Source organism: Penicillium canariense (genome assembly GCF_028826845.1).
Source record: "Penicillium canariense strain IBT 26290 chromosome Unknown utg000007l_segment0_segment0, whole genome shotgun sequence".
Classification (NCBI taxonomy): Eukaryota; Fungi; Ascomycota; class Eurotiomycetes; order Eurotiales; family Aspergillaceae; genus Penicillium; species Penicillium canariense.
Window position 1 is genome coordinate 1,229,997 of NW_026622734.1, and position 22,679 is coordinate 1,252,675.

Genomic DNA, 22,679 nt, shown 5'->3' on the forward strand with positions numbered 1-22,679 from the left:
AGTTGCTTTAGAGTACTGCACATCATCAATGGTGATATGAGCGTTTGTTGTTGCGGTGGTCCAATTACCTTGTCTGCATTATAGCTTAGCTTCGGGCGGAGTGGAACCCGAGAGTTCCCGAAAAGCTCGACCCTCTTAATCAACCCATCTCAAAGAACCACTACAAGAGAACCGTAGGCGTAAGGAATGTGACCGATTGTTGACAAATGAAATGAAGAGACCGGTTCCCAATTGACTCTTATCTGAACAACGGATACTATGCACAAATCTTCGGTAATCGCAATGGCACGTCCACCCCCCAATCCCCTTTCGTCACCACAGTCCTAGTATACAGCAGCCGGCCGCTTACGTATAAGCGGCGGTTCGCTCTCACACCATCTTTTAAAGGACTTCGCAGAAGCCGTTTAGTAGTCCCACTCCTCCTTGCCGTACTTGTTGAACTTCTCGTGGAGGTCCTAGGAAAGCACAGAATGGTCAGCAACTCCGAAAAACACATGGGTGGGCCGAAATGCCGAAATGTCATAGACGTGTTCGGATATCGTATGTTCGGACACCGAAACGACGGCAAAGGGCCTTGGGAGGGAAAGAAACGGCATACCTCGGGGAGGGTGACGTTGGGCACAATGACGGTGTTCATGGCGCTGGGGGCGGCGCGGAGGGGCTGGTTCTTGTCGCCGTGAGGGTGGTACTGGTACTTGTAGATCTTGCCATCCTCAGAGGTGGCGTTCCAGGGCATGGCGGACTCGCCGATGCGGACGTTGCTCTCGGAGTTGACGGAGGTGGGCTTGCTGCCGAAGTACCTGACATCGCGAAATCCCGCCTGTTAGCCAATTGCAGTTTCAAGGGTCGGCAAGCTTCCCAGCATGTATGTATAACTCTTTGTTCGGTAGAGGCATTCCGCAGGAAGAGGCAACAACGTCGCAAGGAGCACAGTTGTCGGGTAAGAGGGATGGAGGGGTGCTATTCACCAGCCAGCGAGCAAGAAAGCACCGGACATGACACCGAGCAGAACCTGGAGACGTAAAAATTAGGTTGGAAGATCTGGAGAGGATCAATGGCACTTGGGAAGCCGTACGTAGAGCTCCGGGTCCCGCTTGGGGGCTTTGTCGAGGTTGGCCTCCTCGACCTTGGAGGACATGAAGCGGCGTGGGGGTGCGCGGAAGATGGGCTGGCGAGCCAGAGCCCGGCGGGTAGCCATAGCAGCGATCGAGGACATGGTTGCAGCGGGTCGTGCGTGGATGTGGTGTTCGCGGAGGACTGGAGACGGGGTTGGTGGGAGAGAAACGTGAGCATCGAATGATGTTGCCGTGTCATGTGACCGAGCGCCTGCTCGGGATGACTCAGCGAGTCGCCGCTTCAAGCAAATTGCGGATGCGCGACGGCGTTCCGTTCGTTGGTTCTGGCTTTTGGTTTGTGGTTCATCCGTGACGCTTTCAATCGGGCGAACGCCTACGCTCTTTCTGAAAGCTGTGATGTAATTGGTCTCCATCGATTTGTTCTTGATTTGTTTTTGATTTGTCTAAAATCTCCGTCGATGCCAGAGGTGAGTGTGTGATCGTCCATCTTGCGATTTCCTGATCAGGGGCTCGATCCGGGATCTGAGACCCCGGATTTCGATACTGCGACGCGTGGAATTGATAATTCATAACATAGCCAGACGGTCCTTGCTAACAGACCCTCTAGGACCTCGATTGATTCGTTCGGCCTCTCACTAGCACTGCTGTCTTACCCACTCGTCGCTCCTTTTCCTCGCTGTCTCGCTCGTTAAGATCACCGCCGCTTCGTTGAAGCCTACAGTCCACCGCGATCTCGCCGCACTGCTACCCCTATCCTGGATTAACTGCAAGAGCAATTATGATAGAGAGCACTGCTTCCTAGCCACAGTCAAATACCATCGTTCCTAAATCATGGCGCCTTCCGGAGACCGCCCCGATACTAGCGAGACGACCCAGCCCTCCGCACAGCAGCATGTGTTGGGAATCCCTCGGCCTCCCTCTGTGGGAGGAATATCATCCCGGGTGACGGATGTTGCCTCGGAAGATGGGGAGCACTCTCCGTCTTACACGTCGCCACCACCTTCGGTCCAGCCACGCCCCTCGGTCTCTCGGCGTGCTCTCCACACTACCCGCAACTCGATGACTGCATCGAGCCAGGTAACGAGCAGACCCGGCAGCTCGGGAAGCCGGCTAAGCAGGACGCACATTCCGTCCCTGACCGCTCAAGCGTTCTTTCGGCCGATGAGTTCACAACGACTGCAGGCACACCGTGGAGGGCGGCCGATGACCAAAGGAACGATATCGTCGACCGATGATTGGAACGACCAGACCAGCCAGAATCGGAGGAGCTTGATATCAAACAGCACGCTTCAACATGGATCTCTTCCCCCGATTGACATGGAAGCCCCGCCATCTCGAGGCACAGAGTTCACGGATCCCATCATTTCCGACCGCAATACTTCCAATGCTAGCCCCACGGGAAATACTACAATTCGAAGCCTGGGCGAGAGCGTCAGGCTCCTCCGAGATCGAGATCAAAAGGACAAACCTCGACCCGGCCATCTAAACCTCAGCGCGAACTATAATGGACACGATACGCAAGACGTGCCTCCGAAGTCACCTCTTTCTTTCTTGTCCTTGCAGAATAAGAGCGCCGCGCACAATCACCACGATTCCCGGGGTCATGAGCGACTTTCTTCTGCTGGCTCCTCTCCAGGCCTGATGGATGTCAAGAAAGAGTTGCCTAAGAGTAGTCTGGGCATGAATTGGGAATACTTTGTTGGCAATACCCTCTTCTGTTTTGGTGGCCGGTTCTTGAACTCAAGGGACAAGCCTATCAACATCGCTACTGGAGTCTTGGTGGTAGTTCCCTCGGCCCTATTCTTTGGATTCTCGTATGCAACCTCTTCCTTCGGAAGTTTCTTTGGACAACGTCTAACCAGTGATTTAGGGCTCCTTGGCTGTGGCACAACATCTCCCCTGTCATCCCCATCTTATTCGCATACGTTTTCTATATCTGTTTCTCTTCGTTCGTGCACGCCTCCGTGGTTGATCCTGGCGTGAGTAGTTGGCTTCTCCGAGATTTTTTCCATTTTCGCTAATGACGACCCTTTCAGATCATGCCTCGAAATGTCCACCCAATGCCTCCCATGAATACATCGGACGACCCACTGGCTGTTGGCCCACCCACAAATGACTGGGTCATGGTCAAACTGGCCACGTCCGATGTTGCGGCTATGGACGTGCCTGTGAAGTACTGCAAGACCTGTTGTATCTGGCGGCCTCCCCGCTGCTACCACTGCCGCGTCTGCGACAATTGTGTTGAGACACTTGATCATCACTGTGTCTGGCTCAATAACTGTGTTGGCCGGCGCAATTACCGCTACTTCTTTGCCTTCGTGAGCTCGTGTACAATTTTGTCTTTTTTCTTGATCGGAGCCAGCCTTGCGCACATCTTGGTTTATATGAACCGTGAAGGAATCTCATTCGGAGCCTCCATCTCGAAGTGGCGAGTGCCCTGGGCCATGGTAATCTATGGTATTATTGCAGTGCCATATCCGACCTCCCTGTGGGCATACCACCTGTTTCTGGTCGGCCGCGGCGAGACCACGAGAGAGTATCTCAACTCTCACAAGTTCCAGAAGCACGACCGTCACCGGCCCTTCACTCAGGGCAATCTTCTGAAAAACTGGATTGCTGTTCTGGGGCGACCTCGCCCGCCTACCTACATGCAATTCAAGCGTCCATATGAAGAGGGAGACCAGCGCTACGCCATGCAAAAGCGCAAGTATCTCGCCCGCGACGTCGAATCTCAGGCGGGGATTGAGATGCAAAATGTCGGTCCCCATCGACAGGACTAAGCAATGCACAACCACTACCCAACGAAAAGTGTTTTGGGCATTTCTGCCTCAACCCCCCTGCTAACGACCCGTGAAAACGACGATATGATCTTTCATTTCTGGTCACCTAAGTCCACCTTTAATTCCGGGATTGTTCCCATCTACGATTTTCTAATTTCTAGTCCTTTACCTCCCATACCCTTCGTCTCATATTATCTATCTGTTTATTACGTTTGGCGGATTGTACTACCCTGCCCTTGACATTCTTTGGAATTTTCTTTGCCTTTCATATCTTATCCAGCCTTTCCTCCTGTCATTAGTTATGACTGTCTGAATTCGGGCTAATTTTAGCCATGCTCACTGAACCACATGTTTCTTCTTCAATGTCTTCTGTCTCAATTTTCTTTTCGTCTTCCTGTCGAGATAGTCTTCTGACATCTTCCGAAACCTTGTTCCAGCCCTCTATGAAGGCCTCTCCGAATGTTATGGGAAGCATCCTCACCTTACTTGCCTCTCTGGTCATTTTTTTTTTGTTAGGAGCCGTCTGTGTTGCAGGGGCAGTGAAAATGGCCGGAGTACTTTATATGTTCTGGTCAAATAGAATTTGTTTCCGAATAGCCAAAGCACAAGAAATCACGCGTAGAATCCGTCCTGCGGGGGTGAAAGTTATGAGGGGAGTTTGGCATTCCACGTCCAGGCACTTGCGATGGTCATGTTATCTACTCCCCCTTCCTCCCTTCCATTGCATCTTTGTATTTGATCTGGTATCACTTCGGACTCGACTAGTGCTGGTTGAGACCGGAGTTGAGTGTTGATGTTGCACGCGTCAGACATCCGCATCGCCCTAAATTGATAAGAGGCGCGCGGCTGCTGATCCTCCAACCGTCACCCACCCCTGATACTTCCAATACCCTCCCGACTCTCTCACCCGCTGCGCGCATCACGAGAGAGGACGGTTCTCCAGCTTGTGTGGAATTGTGTTCCCCCGGATTTCGGCACCTCCTTCCCAACATGGCGCGCCGAACTTCCCGGCTCTCGACGTCCACGACTCCCGCACACGCTGACGTCCCTGCACACGACCAGCCCGATGACACGATGAGCCTCGACCTTCCCGAACAGCTCCTCACGCCAGAAAACAGCCGCTCGGAGACGTCAAGCAATAATGAAAACGCGTCTACTGAGGAGAAACCCGTGCCGCGCCGGAGGTCAACACGAGCGGTACGCGCATCGCTACAGAAAGCTGAAACCTTGGACACATCGGTTGAGGCCGATGGCTCGACGTCCTCAACCAGCCAGGCGTATGTCGAGAGCCTTGCCAATGCGAAGCGGACTCGCTCCTCGCTCCGGCACAGTATCGCCGTGATGGAATCGTCCCTGTTCAACGGTACCGCGCACCCCGATGACGATACCATGATCGACGGCCAAGCAATGGCTCCCGGCACACCAGTCTCGAAGTCTTCGCAGGAACCCCAGGCTGAAGATATGGCCACCTCGCTTCAGCAACGAACCCTACGAAAGCGCGTGGAAAAGAAATTGGCGGAAGATAATGAGACACTGAAGGTCAAGGCAATGCCCAGGAGCAATCGCCATTCTGTGCGCCGATCAACTCGCCAGAGTATCATTGATAAAGCCTCCGATTTACTGGGGCGTGCTAACAGCGTTTTGGGCAAGCGCTCGCGAGGTTTGGGCGAAAATGGAAAGGAGATTAGTCGGCGTGCCAGCCTTCGGCCCCGAAATGCGACGCCGGTGAAGGAGGAGGCGCCGGCTCCAGCTCCTGAACCTGCCGCGAAGAAGCGCCGAGTCTCTGAAAGCGATCTATCCAAGCTGCGCGAAGAGGAAAACAAGACTCCTTCAGAGGAACCGACTGCGCCGGCTTCCCCGCCTAGGTCTAGGCCTAAGCGGTGGTTGGCTCATGGGTTATATACGGGTCAAGAGCCTTCCGATTCGCCTCCCAAGCAGCGTCGCAGCAAGAACTCTGCGAAGTCTAGCTCCATCCCCGCACAGCGGCGCTTAATTCCCATGCCTATGTTCGCCGGGTCCCGTATGATCAATACCGGCAGGGATTATGTGCTACCATTCGACATTTTCTCGCCGCTTCCACCGGGTCAACCGAAACCAGATGAATGGCGGAAGACAAACAAGAGTGAGTGTTTTTCCATTCGTCTGAAATTGGATGTGGTAAGATCGAAACTAACTGGTGCGTCAGATGTTTTTGTTGGAGATGCTGCCAGTGAATGGAAGGCTAATAAGAAACTGGAACTGTCCACTTGTATGTGTGAGGAGGATACCGGCTGTGACGAGAACTGTCAAAACCGTTACATGTTTTACGAGTGCGACAGCGGCAACTGCAGACTCGGTCCGGAGTGCGGAAACCGGAATTTCAACGAGCTCAAGCACAGAACCAAGGCTGGTGGCAAGTACAATATTGGTGTCGAAGTCATCAAGACCGCAGATCGTGGGTATGGTGTTCGCAGCAATCGCACCTTCGACCCGAATCAAATCATCGTCGAGTACACTGGAGAGATTATCACGCAGTTTGAGTGTGAAAGGAGAATGCGATCGGTGTACAAGAACAATGAGGTGAGTGACTCTCCGGCGGCATGCCTTATTTGATATTGACTCAGCTGTTACAGTGCTACTATCTGATGTACTTTGATCAAAACATGATCATCGATGCTACTCGAGGATCCATTGCTCGCTTTGTCAATCACTCTTGTGAGCCTAATTGCCGCATGGAGAAGTGGACTGTCGCAGGCAAGCCACGCATGGCTCTCTTCGCCGGTGATCGAGGCGTCATGACTGGAGAGGAATTGAGCTACGACTACAACTTTGAGTAAGTGTCCTCAAAATCTCCAGAGGTTGAATTGTTACTGACACATTGATCAGTCCCTATTCCAACAAAAATGTTCAGCAGTGCCGCTGTGGGTCGGAAAACTGCCGAGGCATCCTTGGCCCCCGGCCGAAGGATAAAGATCAACGAGCCAAATTGGAAGAGAAGACCAAAGTTACTGGGAAGACAACCAAGAAAGCCATCGGCAAAAAGCGAAAGATTACCGATGCCGAGGGCACGGTCTTGCAACAAGGCAAGAAGAAGCGCAAGCTGCTGACCCCCAAGTCGATCAAAGCTGGAGTTAAGAAGGCCGTGGCCAAGGCCACCACGCGTGGGAAGACAACAACTAAGAAGACAACCAAGACTTCGGCAACCACCGGCCGAGGAAAGACCGCAAAGACTGTCAAACTGCCAAAGGTAAAGGCCGCATCAAGAGTCAAGGCTGCTGTTCGAGGGGGGGCCCGCCAGAAGGGCAAATCTGCTAAAGTCAACACTGTTAAGGCCACCCCAGCCTCACCAAACAAGGGATCATCGTCATCCCTTAAGCGACCATCTGCTGAGACCAAGAAGAAGATTTTGGCGCGTGCTAAGGCCACCGACGGAGGGTCTCCCAAGAAGTCGCCTGCGAAATCACCCGCTAAATCGCCTGCCATGGCCAAGAAGAATGAAGTGAAGTCTCCTCGGAAGCCCACCGTGAGGAAGGCGCCCACAAAGAGCACCGTCAAAGCTCGAATGCCCATTTCCAAGGCGAGGAAGTCTGGCCCGGCTTCCGGACCTAAGGCGAAGAAGAGCTTGACGAGCAGCGTGAAGAGCGCCGCGAAGAGTGTCGTTCGCACTGTTAGGGGAAAGAAGATCTAAAGTCTTCCTCGAGCGAGCCGCATCGACCAGGGTCTCATGTGCATGTACGGCGATCCAACTCTTCGTATTATATCACCTTCGCACTTGCATACTGCACCCCGATGCTTGACGCCCTCAACGCACCAGTCAGCAGCTCTGCATTTCACATGTCGTTGGCCAGCCTGTTTTGTGTTGACATCTCCTTTTTCGTCAACTTTGCATGCTATCAAAGCAGCATCCTTTTTGCTCAAGTTCACGTGCTTCCAGACAAACAGTTGCGTCTGTTTATGCCTTCCGCATCATAGTTTCCACAACCTTTGCCCTGCGAGCTATGGTGACATTACTCGTCTCTCTTCCTCTCTCGATTCTTAGCTAATTCCCCTTCTGGTATCTCTAACTGCACCCTGTTCCTCGGCAGCCGAGATGGCGTTCCGCTTGTTCGTTCCCTGGTTCGTCTGTGTTCAATTTTCAATTTAATTTGAAGTCTTCTGTTACCCTTTTTCTTCCCACATTATTTTTGGGGTTTTTGCGTTTCTCCTATGCGCCATGGTCACGAGAACGATCTCCTTTTCTCTTGCTCTTGGCTGTCTGTGATATTGGGATGGTGAAATTGGTGCTGTTTTGATGGCTGAAGATGGTGATGCTGACTGGGTTGAGCGTTGAATAAGCTTGTGTGTAACAGGGGCAGATTACCTTCAAATTTCAACATCTTTGAGTGGTGAACATCAGTTTTGTGATTGTTCCTGTATGGTCTACGTAATACCAATAAACGGCCTAATTGCTACCTGTACACCTACCTAGGGTTCACCCACCTTGGTTACTTTGAGGTTGAAATGCTAGGTAGTCCTTCTTCCACCAGACACTGAGGCAGATATATAAGTATCTAGGTACTCATCAACAATCCAGTTGGACCGCACGCAAGTACCTAGTTATATATATTCCATTAAACACACTGATTGGGGTGAACCCCTGAGTTGAAGAAGACCAATCGACTATCTACTGATAACTACAGAACAATTTCTCCCAAGAGAATAAACGCCGAATAGTCTTCGTAAAGTGCTCAAATTGTGGCTGAATGGTAGGCGATATCCCTCAAATAGTCTGTCTCCATCTCATACGCTGCTTGGATAAGCCAACTCCTTCCATCGGAACGAGATCGTTGGATGCCCGGGAAAAAATAAGCCGTGAAGAACTCACTAAGGAGAGATGACCTTTCCAAATAAGTCACTTTCGGCTGCTAGAGTCGAGGTCTAGAACTACCCTTACCCTCATGGTGTTACTATGAACTCAGCTAAAATCAAATCTCTTCAAGGGAATGATACATGAACAGTAACCATTATCAACTATGAACTCCAGCCTGTACTCCAGCCAACCTGCAAAAACATCCGAATACATCCATCATTGATCCAGACGCAAATTATCAATCTGAATAGGCATGATGAAAACCATGCCGTGCATTGTACACGCGGTAATAAAATAAAGAAGCTAGATCGCTTCCAGGGCTTTAACGGATACTATGCAGACTCAGGAGGGGCAGGCTCTTGTTCATCCTTCTTCTCCTCTGACTCAGACTCGGACTTGGACTCCGACGCCATCAACGGCTCGGGAGCAGGGGCTGCCTCCGTAAGGACATCTTCCGGACCTGGAGCTGATGCTGATGCTGATGCTGGCAGCTCCTCTGACTGGGGCTCTGCAGCGGGAGCTGTTTCGGCGAGGACAGGCTCGGAGGGCTCAGGGGTAGGAGGTTCATTACCCTCAGTTGTGGTGGGTTCAATCTCAGGCTCAACCGGTGCAGCCGGTGCAGGGGAGGCTCGTTTAACAGGGGACTGCCTTGTGGCGGACTCCTCTGCAGGAGGTGCCTCGCCCATTTCAATATCTTCTTTTGTTTCCCTCGGCACAGGAGCAGGCTCAAGAGTGCTTAGACCTTTTGTAGGCTCGGGAGCATGAACGGGTTCACGGTCGGGGGTTTGCTCGTTAGTTGATGGCTGAGCTGATTCTTCGACAACAGGTTCCGGCTGTGTCGCCGGTACCTCCTCTGCTGGCTGTTCCGGTTCCGGCTGCTTCGCAGGTTCTGATGGTGTTTCTTCAATGGGTTCCTCGGGGCTGACGGTGGAAGGAGCTGGTACGCTCTCTTCCGCAGGCTGAGGCCCAGGCTCTGGCTTGACTTCGCTTGGCGTAATATCGGCGAGCTCCTGAGCTTGCTGCATTTCGATAACAGGTTCTGGAGCTTGTGATTCTTCCTTCGGTAATGGCTCCTCTGTTGATTCGAATGCGGGTGTGATGCGTTCTGTAGGTGCACTCTCGACAGGTTGCTCGCTCGATTCTTTGGTATCTTCGGCAGTAGGTTCCGCAGGAGGAGCAGGCGTTACAGATGCGGAGGCAGATGCAGACACATCGGCATCCATTTGAGGGGTCTCGGCTTGCATGATGGCAGGTCCCGTCGGCGGTTGTAGAAGAGGTTCTTGGCCAGCAACAACCGGCTCTGAAACGGGAGCTTGCGTCTCAAGAATAGCGTCAGCCATTTCGACATCCTTTGATTGATCCGCAGGAGTTTCAACTGCCGGCTCTTCCGCAGACTCAAAGCTAGGCGGAGCCTGGGGGGTCTCCGGGGTCTTTGCGTCCACCATAGACTCATCACCCTCGTCGCTCTCATCGCCTTCTTCACCTTCGTCATCATCCTCTTCTTGACCAGACTGATCGTTTGATACCTGTCGCGACTCCTCTCCCTCCTTGGCGCCGTCGACGGCTCCATGAGCAGGAGCAACGCCGTGTACTGCTGCAGCATCGGCCCCTTCCCCCGGGAGCAAACATGACCTTCTTCTTCCGGCCCTTGCCAATGCCCTTACCCTTGCGCTTGGGAGGAGGCGGCCGGCGCTTGGGCGGGGTCATGACAGAGGCCGAGCCAGCCTCTGCAACAACCACACCTTCGGCATTGACGACACCGACGCCCTCCACGACCGTTCCTGGAGCAGGCGCCTCAGCCTTTACAGGAACTTCACTTTGCTCCGCGATCATCTGCACATCACCCGTAATCTCGCCTTCAATGTGATGCCCCTCTGGCACCCAGACCTCGTATATAGAGATATTGCCAGTCTCAGGATCCGTCCTCTTGATCTTCGTTTTTCTCATGGGACCCGGTATCGCGCCACCTGCCTCCACGCTAGTACCATATAACGAAGATAGCCCTGGCCGCCGCTTCGCCAAGAATTCTACTTCAGGAGGCTCCATATGCTTAGGCAGGGTCGTCCACTTGCGGCTGATGAAGCTGCGGTCCGCCAGGTGGACCGTCGCTGCATTTTGGTCCTCCGCATCTGTCGCCTCCTCCTTCTCTTCCTCAGCTGCCCGGCCACTCGGGCGGATATAGATACATCCCGCACGCGCAGCGCGCAAAAGGGCGCGGCTCATTGCGGGCAGGAGCTGGCTGTCTCGCGGCATGGGCAGCTCCGGCAGCGCAGTGGTTCCGCCGGGGCCTTGGACGCATATCTCAGATTCTTCGCCCTTGGGCGCTTGAGAGACGGTGTGTGGCTGGCGCGACCAGCGGCGGACAGGCAATCCCTCAAAGACATCGTGATCGATTTGGCCGGTTCGGGAGCGGTTAGCGCCGTTGTCGAGGTGTCGCCCTGAGCGGGAGGCTCTGAACTGTATCGTGTGTTAGCAGGTGTTCTTGGTTCAATTGAAGGGGTCTCTGATTCTCAATCGTCCGCAAGCTCGAGGAAGCTCGCCGTGGACAAATAGGGAGTGTGAGAATGACGGGCGCAAGACGTACAGTCGATGGCATGATGAGCAACACTGCAGTTTCTAGTCCCCTTTGAGAACCAGATAACTTGCGCTCAGAGCGAGAAAAACGATCAGCACAAAGGCGCAAAGAGTGGGGAGCTGGGGGTGGATGGGCGGAGCGTAGCGCTGGTCCCGTGTCGCGCGTTGCCGCTGCAGGCTTTCCCGTCGCCGGTCAGGAATGGTCACGTGATGACATCAAAGGGACTGCATCCAGCAGAGTTGTGTACCGGCAGCTACATGGCAGGCCTACCAGATGCGATCAATGCGAAAGACATGAGGAGAGAGATTTTCTATTCTGGTACTCGGGAGAAATAGATTTGTCCGCAGTGGCTGCGCTCGCACTATAGATACAGAGAAAAAGAATCAAGTCCAATTATGCCAGTCACACCTGGTATGTCGTACTGGTCCAACGCGATGAGAAAATTTGCAGGCCTTTTCCATTCCGTTCCTCCAAATTGATCAATCAATTAAAGCGATCAGTCCCAGCTGTCGTACTGTCAGTAAATGTCAAGGCAGGTGGGTGTTCAGGATCCATGATATTCGGAGCACATCGCACATACCCAGTATCCTTCTGGCGGACAATACCCCCGTGGTCTCCGGTCTCCTTGCCCTGAAATAACGGCATTAGTCGAGCACGTAGTCTCCAGAATCAACTGAGAGCACCTACCGTCTTCTGGCCTTCCACCACCAACTTGTCCAACTGATAGAACTGGCTGATAACCGTTTGCCTCTGCAGTAGGTGTTAGCTTCCCTCCAGGTGAATATCCAATAGCGTATCTCGGGCTTGCGTAGGACAGATTTCTGGGATATCCGGCGCAGCGCACATCTAGAGCAGCCATCCCTCCCGGACCCCAGAGAACCCCCTCGGCACCCCAACGCGATAAAGCTAGCCACTGACCTTCAGCAGACGAAGGCTCTGCAGACCATCCTGTATCAGCTCCTGTATCCGGCGCTCCTCCGACTCGTCTTTGTGGGCGCGGAACGAGTCTCGCGTCTTGCGGCGAGCATAGTCGCGGAAGTTGTAGTTGGAGAACTGGTTCGATTGTCGCAGCAGGGAGCGGAACTGTATGACCGTCACTGTTTTAGTTACATGCGACAATATTGATGTCTCCGCCGGGGGTTGATAGGGAGGTGGGGAGGGTGGCTCAGGATACATCCCAGCCCGACAGGACTTACCAACGACCGCACCTGAAAGGCGGTATCACGATGGAGAGACGCCACAGACATGCTTAATGACGGGGAGTTGAGGTAGGGAAAGGCCTTGGAAGGTCGCGCGGATCAATCAGCACCAGGAGATCCTGTGGTTCACGAGGTGGGGAGTGCAAGCGCAGGCATATACCGTGTCAACGAAGGTGGCGGTTCAGGGTTTCCGCACAGTCACAAAGCGCTTTCGGGTGACAAGTGATTTCAAAGCACACCAACAGAGTCCAGATCGATAGCTGATGCAAAGCAGAACAAGATCCGGCCTTGGCAGAGGCGGAGTGGTGAAGGGCAGAGAGAGTTGCGATCCCCGGACGAAGCGTAGGGCGGGAAATTCTTTTGCGTTCGGAGGTCCCAATGACGGAGTTACCGGGCCGGAGCTCCTGCGCTCCACGGTTCTTCTTTCTCGATCGCGACCCCCGACGACAGGACACAACTAGTGGTATCAGTTTTGACAGTCTCTAAGAACGGAATTGGGGCGACGAACTTGGTGCTTTTCTTCATCATTCTCATTATGTCCCAGGTTCCCACGCCGCCACCGTCGCGTCCAGGCTCGGAAGCCCCCGAGCCCGTGTCGAAGCCCGCGGGGGCGTCATCGGAGCTGCAACTGTCGTTGGACGCCCTGCTTGAGCAGTACTTGCACCTGCTGGACCGGCAACAAAAATTGCAGTCGGGGCTGGCGAAGCAGTTGTCTTCGGTACGGCTCTTTTGTTCGGGAAATTTGGCTCCAATATGGCATGATGCTGACGCCTCGGGTAGGGGTTCCTTTCCCTGGCCCATGCAAACTACACCTGTCCGCCCGGCCGGCGATATGGTGCGGACTACTACGATGAGCGGATGAAGGCGACGCGGAATATGTATGCAAAATATACGGATCCTTTGGCATGAAGTATTCGTTACTGAGTTGCGATATAACAGATCTATTCACGCTGAATCCGAGGTGGACGACTCCGCACATCAAACAGAGTTGACAGATGGAGCAGATGGGTCTCGCCCGGATGGTTTTTACTACAATTTTCGCCTGGAGACTGTCGCCAACCGTCCGGCAGAAGAGAATACCGAGAAGACGGACGACCAAGTCGACAATGACCCGGCATCTAGGGAAGCTACAAACACGGAATCACCACGCGAAACAGACACTTCCTCTTCTCAAGATTCCAGCGCGGATACAGCAGCACCAAAGGAGACCAAGATTGTCCGCAAGAAGTTCCGCTCCGACGATCCCATCTACTGGTACGGCATCCTGGTGCCGCCCTCGCTGCGCACCGCCCAGAAGTCCTTTACGGACGCTGTCCTGAGCCACGTACCCGAACTGGCGGGCGCCATTGTGGAAATGCGGGCATTGGAACAGAAGATCGCACAAGTACGGAGCGAGCTCAGCGGTAACTCTTCCGAGAAGGCCGGTTCTCAGTGACTCGGTTTTGCGAAGATAAACGCCATAGTGACCGCTATAAGGAGCCATTTGCGCGGGCATATAGCCTGTACATTAGTTGCATTAGCGGCGGCCCCCAACGATGATTACACAATTCAATCTCAATTTTGGGCCTCTTTAGAATCATGCAATGTGACCCGCTTGGTTCGTGGAAGAAATCAGTCAGCCAACCCCGAGCTCCACGGGGCGCTCACGAACGGTGGGCGAGCGAGATGGCTCCTGATATGGACGCCACTAGAGCAAGGAACCGTCCCAGCTGCTCAATGGCAGGATGCAGTCTATCACGGAGGCGTTGATCTGGGCGGCCCGCTTTGTATCAATCGATCCAAACTGTACTCCGTACTTCGTACTTTAATTGACGCGAGCTTGTGTGCTGAATCATGCATTGTCGGGAATGAAGTCAGCATGTTTCAATCGGTCACCCCGACTCTTTCCCGAAGCGGGCGGGTTCTCCGGCGCCAACGTGCAAATAGTTCAATCCGGGGGCCGTTCATTCGGTCCCTGAGCCGGGGGACTCATAAACAAATACTCACCACTCCAGCATACTTGAGCCCTCGGTAGAACATAAATCAGAAACTTCGACATGTCGCTATCCGACTCCCAGGTTGACCCTAAGCGAAGCCCCTCTCAACATGAGACGTAGCGTCCGAGACTAACGCCGGGAAGGCACCCCACTGGTGCAACACCCTTGAGATCGTTTGGCATTTCATTCGTTGCGCACGGTGCCATCATCTGTCGCGCTCGGTCCAGGGTCCCTGCCAGCACGGCTGATTCGCCCAGGGTCCCATTGATTCTGACCCATCTGGTCTGGGCCCCCCTTCCACCCCTCAAGCCCTCAGGCCTCGGGAGCTTTCACCCTGGTGAAGCGACCTGAAACCAATCCTGTCTCGCACGCCTTGTCCAAGGACACAATTGGATGTCAGCCCGGGACCTGCGGCCCTGCAGGATCGCACCCTTCAGAGGGCGAGCAGCAGGGAATGCTTGATCCGCTGAGAACGGCACCAGTGAGGGCGGATAGATCAGGTGCCCTGGTGATGGAGGTTATCGCGGTCGTTAGATTGCCAGGAGACACGATTGAGGCTGGGAGATGCGCTCGGACTGCGTACAAAGCGACCCGGGTTGATAGCGGGATAGCTCTGGTCGCGAGACTCCACCAACGCGGTGGCTTTCTCGTAGGCGGAAATAAATGAGGTCTTAATCTAATTGACCCGGGGGGTTTGAGGTTAGTGGACTAATAATGGACTGGACTAATCGACTAGGCAGCCTAGACGGATGTGTCCGGTCCTGGCTGCGCGCGAGTTAGTCTCAGTGGCAGGGTATCGTGCAACGCCTCCTCTCTTTCTCTCTCCTCTTCTCTTCCTTGTCGCGTTCGCTCTTTTTTCCTTCCCTCGAGGAGCTTGAGGCTCTTCCCCTCCTTCTGCGGTTCTGTGCTGTAAGTGAATGTGGAATCTACTCCCCAGTGCTTCCACCTCGCCCGGTTTGCAACTGCCAATCTCTCCTACTATAACTCTTCGCGGCTTGAGAACAGAATGGCAGACAATGATTGACATCCCCCTTCCCACTAGGCTTTTGTGTTTGAAACATCGCCAGTTTGATACTAGCGACTCTGTTTTGTTCCTCTCGTTCCAATTTGACACAATCTCCCATTGTTCTTGACGTTTGGTAAGCCGTTGTCCGCCTGGGACAAACTTCTATCCTTCCACTGCCGGGAACAGCCCTGACATTCGCCAACAGCGGCATTGAATGCCCTTCCATTCTTTTGTGATCTTGATTGCCAGCTTGGACCCGTAGTGTGCAACCCTGCTGCACATCGGTACTGCCTATCTGCATGCGATTCCCGATTCGCTGCAGAGCCTCTGTTGGTTGGATATCTCGACACCATTTTCTCGTTTCGCGTCTTTCGCACCACCCTCTTTTCTTCCTCGATCAGGGTATCGAGTTGCTATCGTGCATCATCCGGAGACTTGCGCCCCTTTCGATCTTCAAAGGTCTTTGCGTCTCTCCTTGATGCCCTAGAAAGCTCCAGTCTGCATTCGAACTATACAACACAACCGACCATCGTTTAACCCCCAGTGTCAACCATTACAAGGACCCAGAACCAATGAGTGCAAGACCCGCTAGAAGTGGTGGGCCGAGCCCTAGCCCGTCGAACGGAGACCCGGACCGCAAAGGGTCTGTGAAAAGAGCCAGGGAGCTGCTGGAAGCGGGTGTCCGTCCACCTCGAGCGTCGCCGCCAGCGCTGATACCCAGACCTCCGCCTCCTCCTGAATCCCGACCATCACCCGGCGCCAGGAACATCGCTCATCAGACGCAATGGCCGCTTCCTGCGTCGGATGTTGCGCCCCGTCCTCTGCATCCCCAGCCTCTGAATCCTCAACACCCCAGGTTCCTGGCTCCGCGTGGCCCTCCCCCATCACGACCCCGGCGTCCCAGCGAAGTTCCCTCGCAGATCCCTTCGCCTTCGATTTACTCAGTACGCAGTTGCCAGGATTCAGAACTTAGTTTGAACAATACCACCCGACCGGCTCGCTCTTTCTCGCATCCAAAACCAATCTACATCCTGCCGCAGCAGGTGGCACCCCCATCCACAACCGATGAGGCTTGTGCGAGCCCGACCAGCACTGTGGACTTGACGCCTCGCATCTCCATTGCCACGGATGAGCTATTCCACCGACAATCGACTGCTTCCGCGTCCCCTTCTGTCCCCGATGTGCCTCCAATCCCACTCCCAGAGCCATCTCACTCCCTGGACGACTGCCGACGACGCATCGCAGGCCTTGCTCCACCAGCAAATGCCCGCAGATCTTCTATCTCCCCCATCCCCGAGGAATCCCCCGGCCCCCGCCAGACCCTGGGATCCCTGGCCTCCAGCCGCGCCATTCCGTCTAGCTGGGGCTCTGGTCCCGCCGCGTCCGAGATCCTGGGAGCGTACCTGGACGATGGCTCGGACGATGAGAACCCGCAGAACGACCGGCCGGATGAGAACGTCACGCTCGTCCGAAATGCCAGTCTCGGCAAGCGCGGCAAGCCTACCATGCGCACGATCATGAAGTCCAACCCCACCTCTGAGGTCGACCCTATCCCGGACGTGCCGTCCGCCAACCCCCAGGAAGAGCACAACCGGCATCACGCAGCTGGTGGGCTCGCAGTCGGCGCTGCAGTCAGCCAAGTGCTTCACGCGCCCAGCACAGGGCGCCGGACATCTGTTTCAACTGGATCGGATGAATCCTTCGTGGATCCTGAGAAACCGCGGTTCGCGCAGCCGCACGATCATCAGCCGTACGATGCCGCTTACGAGAAGGAGATGGACTCCTTGCCCCAACCTGCTCCTACAATGAGCGACAAGCGGCCCGCCGGCAAGAAGCCTCCGCGCCTGGACATGAACGCCGTGCGCGATGCCGAGGCACGTGGTAGTCTGTCCAGCTTGTCTGACCTGATTCGACGTGCTACCAAGCTCGCTTCCAACCTCGACCGCGGGAGGACCGTTAGCCGGTCCGATCTTGTGAACGGAGAGGCCGATTATAAGGCTGCAATGGGTGAGTCAATATGGACAGTGCATACCCCCTCGAGGAATAACCACGTTAACTTTCTCTCCATCCAGGTGGGCCAGGTCGCCGCCGCGGCTCGGGTTCTCTTTCAGATATCCTCGCCTCCTTCCCCAACCCGGGCCTACAGACGCCCGAAGGCCGCAGCTCCTGGCCCGTTTTCTTCGGCCGCTCGGGCCTGCGCAACGTCGAAGCCCTCGGCTCCGGCGACGATGACCCGAACGTGAACACGAAGGCAAAGCAGCCGGCCCGCAGATGCTGCGGCATGCCGCGTAAGTGGTTCATCCTATTTTGCATGCTGCTCTTCATCATCGTGGTGCTCGCGATCCTCCTCCCGGTATTTCTCATCGCGGTGCCGAACCAAAAACACAGCAGCGCGAGTTCCTGCGCGTCCTCGAATCCGTGCCAGAACGGCGGCGTCAGCGTGTCAAGTGGCTCCGAGTGCTCGTGCGTGTGCTCGAACGGGTACACCGGCTCGCAGTGCACGGTCTCAGGCGACAGCAGCTGCGTCTCGTCAACGGTGGATAACGGGACGATTAGCAAGAACGCCACCATGGGCAGTGACCTGCCGGCGGTGCTCAGCGCGTCAGAGAGCAAGTTTGGGATCAGCCTGGATGCGGTGACGATCATGGCGTTGTTCAACATGAACAATATCTCCTGCCAGACGGAGAACGCGCTCGTTTCGTTCGACGTTGACACCAGCAGTGACAAGACGCGCCGCGCTGTCACCCTGCCTCTGGACCTACCCGCCTCTGCAGACGAGGAGAGTAACCCCTTGCTCTCGCTCGGCTCGATGGAGCCCACACCCACTGCCCTGGTCCCCCGGTCCCTAGCCACTTCAAACGGGATCATTTACGATAACAGCGGCGTCTCCTCGTCGACCCACACAGCTAGCGCCGCGTCTACGACTGCGACGGCCATCTCGGCCACGACAACTGGCGAATCTAAGACGCAAGCCACGACGACGGCTACAAGCACGGGCGTGCCCAGCGAGGTGGTGCAGTTCTCGCAGGTGGTGGTGCTGTATATCCTCCAGAAGACGGGGTCTATTCCTTCGGCGATGTCATCCGAGTCCGAGATCGAGACATACCTGACGGACTCGTATGCGGATGCAACGCATCCGACGCTGGAGCTGATGGGGATGTACGGGCTGGACTTTGAGAAGAAGACGATTACGTTGCGCAACGGGACGGTCGTGAGCTGAGCAATGGCGGTGCAGTACATCAAAAGCGCTACGGTATACTCCGGATCGAAATGTGTTTGGGATGTCTTGAGGGCTAGGAGGAGGACTGGGGAAACTCGAAACTTGTATATAGTGTAGGACTAGGACGAGGACTCGGGATACATCGCAGGGCGGAAGCGCCTTCGGGTGTCTCCTGTCCGTAGTTCACCTGTCATCGGTACATAGGTAACGTTTAATGCGAGGGACACCGTCTGGAGTCCGGGCCGACCTGAGGGTCTCCATTTCTTTATATTTCATCTGCAGGTACATACTTTCTAAGATAGAGCAGTGATTACAGTCTGTCGTTCCCTCTTTCCCTCTCGAGTCAGGAAATCCAGTCCGGGCCAGGCCTGCCAAGGATAGTTGCCAAGCCCCTAGTCCCCTTCGAGAAGCATCGATCACGACATTCACCGCGGAGGTTGCGTGCTGGTCACGTGCCGAAAACATGCCGGTGAGACGCCACTTTGACTGGGCGATCACGTTATTCGACCCGCTGGGCAAGTATAAAAGTTGGCTAGCAACTGCCGACTTCCCGCAGACGAGGGCCTCGTCGATGGACCCTATTATCATGACTCCGGGGCTTCACGCAGGGTTGTTTGTGTTGTCCGGAGGGAATGCCGCCCCCTGAAAATCGGAGCTGAAGATCCCCGCCATAAACGAGTACGGAGGGGACGATTCCGCGTGGGACTTGGATCATCGGCCGGAGGGACCAGCTCAGCCCAGCCCGGGACACCGGAGATACTTCAACAGGGGAAGTTGCTGCGTCGGACCGCATAGTTAGAGATAGACTGGTAGAAAACTCCTACAATTATCTAGGCTAAACCCAGGCAACGCGCGCCTGGAGAAAGACCCTGCACGAAGTCAATCCGAAACGTAGGCCTGGTCCCCGTGGAACTGATAGTCGGCACCGTGCCCTGGTTCCCCGGCGGCGGGCCTTCTGGCTGGATGGATGCGCCAGGCCAAGACTCCAGTTGCTCCACCGTTGACGACTGTTCAGGGCCTTGATGGTCCCAGGTGGTCCCAGGCCACGCCGCTGTCGTCGTCCGTTGCAGGGGGGTGTGGTACGTACGTCGAACTGGTAGGGACTCCGTAGTTGGTGCGGAATGCGTGGAAGCTTCTCTGGTGTATGTCGTGCTCGTCCTTTAAGGTCCGGCTTTTACCCGTGCCAGTCTTCCCTGTTTCCTTACTTCTGTTCTTCCTTTTTCATCCTCCTCTTCCTTCCCCCTCCTTCCCTCGTGTTTCTCGGTTGTACATTATTTCCATTCGGGGAATCCAGTCTCATCGTTTCGTTTGTGTTCCTCCATTTTCTTCTCTAAATACATACCATGGCCAACGCTCCCCACGGTGGTGTCCTTAAGGACCTGCTCGCCCGCGATGCTCCCCGCCAGGAGCAGCTCGCCGCCGAGGCCGAGACCCTCCCCGCCGTCGTGCTCTCCGAGCGCCAGCTGTGCGATCTCGAGCTGATCATGAACGGTGGTTTCTCTCCTCTGGAGGGTAAGTACAATTGATTACTTTGTCCATTCGGTGACCCCTCAATTGCTTTTGCTTTTTTCGACTCGCCGTACTTGTGCGGTGCGGGAAACAATTTTTTTTTTTGGCGGCGCGGCCGGAGATGAACGGAGGGGTAATTGCTAATGCCGATCTCGCGCAGGTTTCATGAACCAGGCCGACTATGACCGGTATGTCCCTCCACAAGAATGATGATGCGATTGGAATGGCACTCGAGCCATCACGGTTCGACTGGCGGGAGAACAAACAGCTGATGTCTGGTTTAGTGTCTGCGAGGATTGCCGTCTTGCTGATGGCAACGTCTTCTCCATGCCCATCACCCTCGACGTCACCCAGCAGGTCATCGACGAGAACAAGCTGAAGGCCGGCGCCCGCATCACCCTTCGCGATTTCCGTGACGACCGCAACCTGGCCATTCTGACCATCGACGACATTTACCGCCCCGACAAGTGAGTTTCAGCCCGTTCAACCATCCTTTTCCTGTCCGCGCCCGAGTCGGAGTCGGTCGGTCTGCGATTCGAGAGTTCGCTCGCATCCTGCCGATCCCCGCAATACCCTTGCAACGCCGCGTGCCCAGGAGGACGACGATGGGTTCCCGCTCTATAGGCCTGCTTTCCGCCGCTCTTCCCCCTTTCACCCTGGGCGGCATGGAGTAGCGTCCGCGGTCGCATGTCTGGCTTCCCTTACGCAATGAGAGAGCCCCCGAGCGGCTCGTGCTTTCTAGTGGGTCTGATTGCTGACGTATACTTTTTCCCCTGACTTTAGGGAGAAGGAGGCTAAGTTGGTCTTCGGTGGTGACCCCGAGCACCCGGCTATCGTATACCTGAACGAGACTGTGCAGGACTTCTACATTGGTGGCAAGGTTGAGGCTGTCAACAAGCTGAACCACTACGACTATGTCGCTCTGCGCTGTATGTGCTCCTCCCCCAAATCGCGATTGGAGACGTTCCTGCCCCGGGCCACTATACAATGTAGTTGTGTACTAATGCAATCCTTCGATAGACACCCCTGCTGAACTGCGCGTTCACTTCGACAAGCTGGGCTGGTCCCGCGTCGTTGCTTTCCAGACCCGCAACCCCATGCACCGTGCTCACCGTGAGCTGACCGTCCGCGCGGCCCGTTCGCGCCAGGCCAATGTCCTGATCCACCCCGTCGTCGGTCTTACCAAGCCTGGTGACATCGACCACTTCACCCGTGTCCGTGCCTATGAGGCCCTCCTTCCCCGCTACCCCAACGGCATGGCCGTTTTGGGTCTGCTCGGCCTGGCCATGCGTATGGGTGGTCCCCGTGAGGCTATCTGGCACGCCATCATCCGTAAGAACCACGGCGCCACTCACTTCATCGTCGGTCGTGACCACGCCGGTCCCGGCAAGAACTCCAAGGGCGTGGACTTCTACGGAGCCTACGACGCCCAGCACGCCGTCGAGAAGTACAAGGATGAGCTCGGCATTGAGGTCGTCGAGTTCCAGATGGTCACCTACCTGCCCGACTCCGACGAGTACCGCCCCGTCGACCAGGTCCCCGAGGGCGTCAAGACCCTGAACATCTCCGGCACCGAGCTGCGCCGCCGCCTGCGCACCGGCGCTCACATCCCCGAGTGGTTCTCCTACCCGGAAGTTGTCAAGATCCTGCGCGAATCCAACCCCCCGCGCGCCAGCCAGGGCTTCACCATCTTCCTGACCGGCTACATGAACTCCGGCAAGGACGCCATCGCCCGCGCCCTGCAGGTCACCCTGAACCAGCAGGGCGGCCGCTCCGTTTCCCTGCTGCTGGGCGATACCGTCCGCCACGAGCTCTCATCCGAGCTGGGCTTCACCCGTGAGGACCGCCACACCAACATCCAGCGCATTGCCTTCGTCGCCTCGGAGCTGACCCGTTCCGGCGCCGCCGTCATCGCCGCCCCCATCGCCCCCTACGAGCACTCCCGGAAGTACGCCCGCGACGCTGTCTCCCAGGCCGGCAACTTCTTCCTCGTCCACGTCGCCACCCCTCTCGAGTACTGCGAGAAGACCGACAAGCGCGGCATCTATGCCGCCGCTCGCCGTGGTGAGATCAAGGGCTTCACTGGTGTCGATGACCCCTATGAGGCTCCTGAGAAGGCTGACCTCGTTGTCGACGCCTCCAAGCAGTCTGTCCGCAGCATCGTGCACGAGATCATCCTTGTGCTCGAGAGCGAGGGTTACTTCGAGAAGACGCAGTAGATGTTGTTTGGCTGGGCTAGGCTGGATGATTGACAGATCTCTTCTTTTCTTCTTATGATCTTTTTCCTTTTGTTGGCATTATCTTGTCCATAGAGCTTCTCGATTTGCTTTTTTAGTGCGATTGGATTCCCCGAATTAGATTCTACAATCGAATGTTTGACCACAATCTTCTTGTTCTTCACTGTAGACTGGAGTGCAGTGGACTGAGTAGTACGAGCTATGACCGGCTTCGAGATTCGAAATCTGTGGAAACTGTGAGGGAATCGCAGAGATACTATAAAATGCTCCCTA

General features: G+C 55.3%; 7 protein-coding genes across 7 annotated transcripts; 5 read left to right on the forward strand and 2 right to left on the reverse strand.

The window, feature by feature from the left end:
• Positions 1-404: 404 nt before the first annotated feature.
• Positions 405-1,489, reverse strand: N7482_009461 (uncharacterized protein; the record flags this gene model as incomplete). Its single annotated transcript, XM_056691585.1, has 4 exons — positions 405-455; positions 599-800; positions 969-1,012; positions 1,076-1,489. The coding sequence occupies 4 exons, from the start codon at positions 1,487-1,489 to the stop codon at positions 405-407; spliced, it is 711 nt and encodes a 236-aa protein (XP_056539291.1).
• Positions 1,490-1,907: 418 nt separating this feature from the next.
• erf2 (palmitoyltransferase ERF2) lies at positions 1,908-3,856 on the forward strand (the record flags this gene model as incomplete). Its single annotated transcript, XM_056691586.1, has 3 exons — positions 1,908-2,890; positions 2,947-3,055; positions 3,113-3,856. The coding sequence occupies 3 exons, from the start codon at positions 1,908-1,910 to the stop codon at positions 3,854-3,856; spliced, it is 1,836 nt and encodes a 611-aa protein (XP_056539292.1).
• A 990-nt stretch (positions 3,857-4,846) lies between these two features.
• Positions 4,847-7,523, forward strand: N7482_009463 (putative histone-lysine N-methyltransferase (Ash1); the record flags this gene model as incomplete). The annotated part of the gene is made up of 4 exons (XM_056691587.1): positions 4,847-5,978; positions 6,042-6,415; positions 6,469-6,668; positions 6,722-7,523. 4 exons carry the CDS (start codon positions 4,847-4,849, stop codon positions 7,521-7,523), a joined length of 2,508 nt encoding a protein of 835 aa, XP_056539293.1.
• A 1,493-nt stretch (positions 7,524-9,016) lies between these two features.
• N7482_009464 (uncharacterized protein) lies at positions 9,017-12,506 on the reverse strand (the record flags this gene model as incomplete). The annotated part of the gene is made up of 7 exons (XM_056691588.1): positions 9,017-10,293; positions 10,349-11,141; positions 11,269-11,308; positions 11,840-11,889; positions 11,947-12,009; positions 12,178-12,342; positions 12,456-12,506. 7 exons carry the CDS (start codon positions 12,504-12,506, stop codon positions 9,017-9,019), a joined length of 2,439 nt encoding a protein of 812 aa, XP_056539294.1.
• Positions 12,507-12,993: 487 nt separating this feature from the next.
• Positions 12,994-13,893, forward strand: N7482_009465 (uncharacterized protein; the record flags this gene model as incomplete). Its single annotated transcript, XM_056691589.1, has 3 exons — positions 12,994-13,176; positions 13,239-13,336; positions 13,398-13,893. The coding sequence occupies 3 exons, from the start codon at positions 12,994-12,996 to the stop codon at positions 13,891-13,893; spliced, it is 777 nt and encodes a 258-aa protein (XP_056539295.1).
• Positions 13,894-16,012: 2,119 nt separating this feature from the next.
• Positions 16,013-18,660, forward strand: N7482_009466 (uncharacterized protein; the record flags this gene model as incomplete). The annotated part of the gene is made up of 2 exons (XM_056691590.1): positions 16,013-17,447; positions 17,513-18,660. 2 exons carry the CDS (start codon positions 16,013-16,015, stop codon positions 18,658-18,660), a joined length of 2,583 nt encoding a protein of 860 aa, XP_056539296.1.
• A 1,343-nt stretch (positions 18,661-20,003) lies between these two features.
• On the forward strand, positions 20,004-22,388 carry sC (sulfate adenylyltransferase; the record flags this gene model as incomplete). Its single annotated transcript, XM_056691591.1, has 5 exons — positions 20,004-20,172; positions 20,330-20,357; positions 20,454-20,636; positions 20,953-21,098; positions 21,190-22,388. The coding sequence occupies 5 exons, from the start codon at positions 20,004-20,006 to the stop codon at positions 22,386-22,388; spliced, it is 1,725 nt and encodes a 574-aa protein (XP_056539297.1).
• Positions 22,389-22,679: the final 291 nt, after the last annotated feature.